A 7,084-nucleotide genomic window follows, 5' to 3' on the forward strand; every position below is an offset into this window, starting at 1 on the left:
GTACCTTAACTCTTAATGCCTGGAGGCAGCACAGTCAGTTTACATTTATGCAGTGAGGCCCTCACTGTACCAGCTGAGGGAAAGGTGGGGCGTGGGGGTGGGAGGGGAATGGGGGGATGGGTGAGATCGTCAAATCTAGTTAAAATTTCATTTCCATTTCATGTGGGTTTTTAGCATGAAATTCCCTAAACCAAGGGAAGTTCATGAGGGAAGAGGCTTAAACTCAGTTCTGTCAAACAAGTTTTATTGAATAAATGTCTATATTAGAATCCTATAGCTGCTGGGAATACTAGTTGTTTTAAGCAACTAGTATTCCCACACTAGTTGCTTAAAACAAACACAGCTATGCTCTTACAGTCTGGATGTCAGAAGCTTGAAACGAGTCTAAGTGGCTAATATCAAGGTGTGTGCAGGGCTAGGGTCCTTCTATAGTAGGCTTGGGTAATGTGTCCCCCCACCCCCACCCCAGGAATGCCTTATGCAGCTTGAGAAATCATTGGGTCTGGCCCTGCCAAGGCATTAGGGGTGAACTATTTAAATGTTTGACCAAATATAGCAGGCTAATTTTTAAGTTGATAGTTTTGTGTGGCTCTGGAATGATGTTATAAATATCCAAATGGTCCTTGGCAGAAAAAAAGGTTCCCCGCCCCTGTTTAGAGGCTCGGGGTAGGATCTGTTTCTCTCTGATGCCTGTTAGTGTGCTTGGCTGCTATCCCTTTGCTCATATTCCTTCCTGTTATGCCCAGATTTCAAGATTCCCAAGAAGCCACCAGGGAGCCAGCCAGTCCGATGCAAAAGCAAAGAGTCTTTTATTTTAAGCCCGGGCTTAGCTCCTCTACCTTCCTTACTGATGCAGCAGCAGGTGGCAAAAAGAGAAAGCAGTCTGCTCGAACCAGGGGTTTTATAGAGGGTTGGAGTAGGGGCGGGAGAGGGGGCTGTGCCCCCCGCCGATTGGCCAGGTGCGAGCTGGTGACCCATTACACAGGATGTGGTCATATCTATGGCGCGCACTTCCCTTGATTGTCATTGGTTAGTTTAAAATCCCGGGCGTGGCCAGCAGAGGCCTGGGCTTCCGGGAAGAAGGCCGCACGTGGCCCCAACATGGAGGATACAGGCAAGATGGAGGGCATAGCCCTCGCCCTTTCACTTCCTCCATCTTCAAGCCAGCTGGGTAGCATTTTCAAAATCTCTCTGAAACCGACTCCTTTGTCTCTCTCTTCAACGTTAACAGAACCACTGTGCTTACCTTAGTCCCACCTGGATGAGCCTGGCTCATCTTCTATCCTAAAATCAGCTGATTAACAAGCCTGTTCCCTCTGCTACTTTAATCCTACCCTTGCTAAAAGATATATCATATTCATGTGCTTGTAGGTTGGAGTAACAGGAGGGAAATGTGCCAGTCTCACATCGTGTGTAACCTTAGGCTGAGAGGGCTTGGTTATGTTTATTTCTCACTGTTATTTGTTTCTTTGGAGGCCCAATTCTGCCTGGGGGCTGATGCTGCACACTTTCCTGCTGTCTTGCCTGTGAACAGAACTTTAGTCTCTATCATCAACTATTCAGGGAGGAATTCAGACATCCCCACAATGACCTTCCTCTCATAGATCTTATCAAGGTGAGTCCATAACCCCGATGACCCTGCATGAGAAAGAGGGTCACAGAGAATGGAAGCCAGGAACATTTACCTGTTGTCACCTGAGAGGCCATTCTACTTAGCCCAGAGGCAAGAGATTGCTGTTTGTTTGCTTGATTAATTAATGTATTTATTTCAGTGGCTACCTAAGAAATTATGGTGTGGCTGCTACTCACACCTTTGATGGTCTTTCATACTCTTTTCTCATTAAATTGCTATTACATTAATGCTATTAAAATGTGTTTAAATTATTAAATTCAAACTGTGGTTCTAATCGGGGTTGATTTCCCCCTAAGAGACATTGAGCTGTGTCCTGACAGATCTGTGACTGTCACACTGGAGAGAGGTGGGCGGAGGCAGGGACGCTAAACAATCTTCAATTCATAGAACAGACCTCACCACAGAGAACAGTCTGTCCCAGATGCTAACAGTGCTGAGGCTGAGAGACTCTGAGTTAAATAGCATCACTATTTGTAATATTTATAGCTGACTTCAGGTTGTTTTCCAAAATTGTAACACTTTCTGCCAGTAAAATTAGAGGACCCCCTTTTGCTACCACTTAAAAAATTCAACCCCAGGCTAGCTGGCATGGCTCAGTGGCTGAATGCCCCCAGCAGGGCACATGCCAGGGTTGCTAGTTCCATCCCCAGTAGGGGGTCGGGGTGGTGTGCAGAAGGAAGCCGATCAGTGATTCTCTCTCACCATTAATGCTTCTCTCTCTCTCTCTCTCTCTCTCTTCCTTCCTCTCTGAAATCAATAAAAATATTTTTTTAAAGTTCCAAACCCAATCATCGTGACTGCTCTTACAGGCTAATGGCTACAACAGACATGTCTTGTTTTCTCAAACTATTACTCAGTTTCTGCAAACTTCATTTATTTTCCCATTTTTGTATAGCATTTCAAATTTTTCTAGAAATTATTCTTTCTCAATTGACTTTTGTAGGACATTTCTTACCATAAAATTTTTAACATTTTATTTAAATATATCTATTTAATAACCACTGAGTTTCTTGCTTTATTAAGTCATTTTTGCCCACCGGTAAATTTTATATGTAATTTCTAATGTTCATCAAAAATGTATTGGTGATTCTTACACTGAGTTTGTAATCCCTATGATATCTTGCAAGAGATCAGAGGGCAAGGACCAATTCAATATTCTTTCACATCGATAGCTATTTATGCCAGCTTTCGTGTAACAATTCAAACTTTTTAAACTATATTGAAGTATAAGCTTGCCAAATAGTAAATGTACATTGAAACCTAATTCCAGATTCATTAAATGAACAATAATTGAGCATATGTTATGTGCCAGAACATTCTAGGAATATTATGCATTATATACTTTTAGATCTAGGTCTTTACAATTTAACAGTAAACCCACATTGATATTCTTAAATGATTGTGTTTTGTGGCTTATTTCAGTTAATGTTTAATTCTCCGTTCAATTCTGCTTACTATTGTTCTTTTGAAACTACTCATTTTAATCTGGTTTCATTATCCCTTCATTTTTTCATTTTAACACTGTTCACATTCTTAGTTTTGTCTTGGTGTAAGTGCACATCTAGTCACATACTTTTGTAAGAAATCCAAACATGAACAAAGCAGACAAAGTCCCTGCTCTTTGGATCATGCAGTATAATAGTGAGGGCAGAGAACAATGAAATAAATGTGTGTTTGAAATATTGTCCTCATGAAGAACCATATGAAGAAAGCTATTCAGTATAAAGAGATAGAACTGTCATGGTGTGGGCAGGATTTATAAAGCATGGTCTGGGGAGGATTTGCATGTTGGATGAAGACTGGAGCCAGGACCAGAGTGTGCTCACAGGGTGTGTCAAAAGAGACGAAAACCCAAAGCCCAAAATTAACACAGAAAAGGTGCCGCATAAGAAAAGGGGGAAAGGGGCTAACCTCACCCCCTACCAGACCACATAAAAACAAATTGGTCATGTGACTATGAATAGGTACAGAAAACAAGTCTTCCCCTGCTTGATAACAAAAATATCCACCTCTTTTTACACTTTCAGTGTGTGGGGTGTTGTTTTATTTCTTTACTCATTATAAAGGGGTACAATGAGTAATATAATTTTGTCTTTTGGACAAGCTTCTTCTTGTTTACTTATTATTTTTCTGGCATCAATGGAATGTGTTGAGGGTTTAAGTACTACCAGACCCAAGTATATTTATCTTCCTCACTGTCCCTCCAGGACCATCTGACTTTATTAAGTCTCTATTCCTTCTCAACTATTTCATTATTTTCTCCACAATCTCTCTCTCCTTTCCATTCATTGAACAGATTTCACTATGTTTTACTAAATACAGAGCAGAAAATGGCCATCCCAGTACGGAACTCCAAGTTTATTTGTCTATGGAAGGTTTAATATTTGGAATTTCTAGAAACCATTTCTATATTTGACAATTGAAAGATCACTGTTCTGGCCAACATGGGTTGTTTTCATTCGTAGTAGAATCAGTGTGACTGGGGCTGAGACAGACATGGGAATACCTACCTAGGAGGCCATGGTGGTGGTGGTGGTGGTGGTGGTGGTGGTGGTGGTGGTGGTGTGTGTGATTTGTGGATGTGAGAAGCCCTCAGACCAGGGGTACAAGCACTCATACATTCTAAGGTGGCTCTTACAATATGGGACCAGAGCTCAATTAAGGGAAGGTACTAAGAAGGGGATCTATTTTCATTCACAGGACACCTTTGCAACAAGAATAATAGAGTATAAGAGGCCATGTGGACAAGGAAGTCCCTGTGCCTGAGGTGTCAGCCATAGCAGACAGGCCTCCTCACTCCTAGGTGTGTCTGCCACCACTTCTCATCACTCTCCCTCATGCTCATCCACCTTGCAAATGGGTTTAATCTTTTAGACTTGAACATTAGAAACAAACACCTTCCTCAGGGCCCTTACACTGGCCAGTACTTCTGCAGGGCTCACACGTTCCCACAAGCCTTGTGTCTCTCTTCCTCCTTTGTGTTAAAGAAAAAATATCAGGGCCAAAAGATTTCCTTTTTTAATATATTTTTATTGATTTCAGAGAGAGGAAGGGAAAGGGAGAAAGATAGAAACATCAATGATGAGAGAGAATCATTGATCAGCTGCCTCCAGCAGGCCCCCCACTGGGAACTGAGCCCACAACCCAGACATGTGCCCTGACCAGGAATCTAACCATGATCTCTTGGCTCATAGTTCAATGCTCAACCACTGAGTGACACCAGCAAGCCAAAAGCTTTTCTTTAAGAAAAAAAAAAAAAAGTATTTTTTGAGCCAAATGCCAGCCAGGAAAGGTCTTGGGGCATAAAGTTTAAACCACCAGCAGCAGAATGCGGTACAAAAGACATGTCCAAGTCCTGGAGTTTACCAGCTCTTTCCACTTCATGTTTTAGGAAAGAAACATGTAAGCTCTTTTGAAACAACTTACATTGGCTACAGATCCTGTGTGGGGTGGGAGCAGGTAAAGTGGGGGCATGTCTTGAAGAGATACTAAGGAAGAATAATTATTATTTTGTTCGGTTACAGGCAACATTTCTGAAAGCACTTGGGCATGCAGGATGCAGGGGCATCTAATGCTCTCTACAGAAGTTGATTCGAGTTCCAACATACATTCAGGAATGTGAGCAGTCTTTTGTAAGTGGGCCACAGCTTTTAGCTGGTTGACTACTATTGTTTTTCTCACACTCTCTGGCCCCAGTGTATTTAATTTAGAACATCTCCTAATGTTCCCCTTTTCACTCATTCAAATGGCACCTTGTTTGCAGATCTATCTACAAACCCATGAAAAAGAACTCTACTCACTCTCTCTTTTAGATGTAATTTCCTTTTCTTCACACCACTGCCAACACCTAAAGGAATTTATTATTTCATTACTTGCTTCTACATCCTTTCTCCCTCATTGGATTGTAGATACTTTTGTTTTTCAGCACCCTATTCGCACGGCCTGGACAGTGCCTAAAACATGGTCAGCACTCAATTTATATTCCTGAGAAACCTGAAGAAATTCTCATTGAAACTTTAGAATACATGAACCCCTCAGATACATAGGTGATTGGGACAAATATTCCATATCAGGGGTGGCACTGGATACCCCCTAAAGGGGACCATATCCAAACATAAAATATTAAAAGTAATGTCTAGCCTGCAAAATATGAATTTCATGAAAATTAGTCATGTTATTTTTATCTTTCCTGATAGTCAATTCCACCACATGGAACCTGTGAATCTTACACAAATTTCAGAGTTTGTTCTTCTGGGATTTTCAGAGAAACCAGAACTGCAGACTCTCATATTTGGGCTTTTCCTCTCCATGTACCTGATCACTGTGTTGGGAAACCTGCTCATCATCCTGGCCGTGAGCTCAGACTCCCATCTCCACACACCCATGTACTTCTTCCTCTCCAACCTGTCCTTGGTAGACATCTGTTTCACCTCCACCACCATCCCAAAGATGCTGGTGAACATCCAGACACAGAGCAAAGTCATCACCTATGCAGGATGCATCACCCAGATGTATTTTTACATACTTTTTGCTGGGTTGGATATTTTCCTCTTGACTGTGATGGCCTATGACCGGTTTGTAGCCATCTGCCACCCCCTGCACTACACGGTCATCATGAACCCCCGGCTCTGTGGACTGCTGGTTCTGATATGCTGGATCATGAGTGTCCTGCACTCCTTCCTACAATGCTTAATGACATTACGACTGTCCTTCTGCATGCACGTGGAAATCCCTCACTTTTTCTGTGAACTCCATCAGATGATCAAACTTGCCTGTTCTGACACAATTTTAAATAACATGGTGACCTATTTTTCAGCTCTTCTGCTTGGTGGAGGCCCTTTCGCTGGGATTCTTTACTCATATTCTAAAATAGTATCTTGCATACATATAATGTCATCTGCTCAAGGGAAGTATACAGCATTTTCTACCTGTGCCTCTCACCTCTCAGTTGTCTTCTTATTTTATTGTACAAGTCTAGGAGTGTACTTCAGCTCTGCTGCTACCCACAATACACACTCAAGTGCAACAGCCGTAGTGATATACTCTGTGGTCACACCCATGCTGAACCCCTTCATCTATAGTCTCAGGAACAAGGACATCAAACAGGCTCTGAAAGCATTCTTTGTGAAGGAAACTACCAACAGGTCTTTGTCCTAAGACTGAAGATGTACCCATGTTGGCAGAAGTCAAAGGCTCAGAGTCAGATACTGTGATTATTTTCCTACTACGGAAGTATAACTTGCCTTTTCCATTGATTTCCTGGAATACCTATTTCTTTGACCTCATCTTCTCTATTCTATTTATGTAACTCAATTAAGTTTTCTGCTCTCTCAGATATCCAACAGCTTATCTTTTTGCTGTTTTCCTACTTCCCCAAATTTATTTCCATATGGATCAGATATTTGGAAAATCCCATTTACCTAATGGACAACATGGATTTTTTTAGAATAA

General features: G+C 41.7%; 1 protein-coding gene across 1 annotated transcript; it reads left to right on the forward strand.

Moving 5' to 3' along the window:
* Positions 1–5,189: 5,189 nt before the first annotated feature.
* Positions 5,190–6,790, forward strand: LOC139009862 (olfactory receptor 7A10-like). The gene is made up of 2 exons (XM_070413977.1): positions 5,190–5,251; positions 5,830–6,790. The coding sequence occupies exons 1-2, from the start codon at positions 5,190–5,192 to the stop codon at positions 6,788–6,790; spliced, it is 1,023 nt and encodes a 340-aa protein (XP_070270078.1).
* The last annotated feature ends 294 nt before the right edge of the window (positions 6,791–7,084 follow it).

This window comes from Myotis yumanensis, unplaced genomic scaffold, assembly GCF_028538775.1.
Source record: "Myotis yumanensis isolate MYYU_CA2020_CCGP unplaced genomic scaffold, mMyoYum1.0.hap1 SCAF_5, whole genome shotgun sequence".
In the NCBI taxonomy this organism is placed as follows: Eukaryota; Metazoa; Chordata; class Mammalia; order Chiroptera; family Vespertilionidae; genus Myotis; species Myotis yumanensis.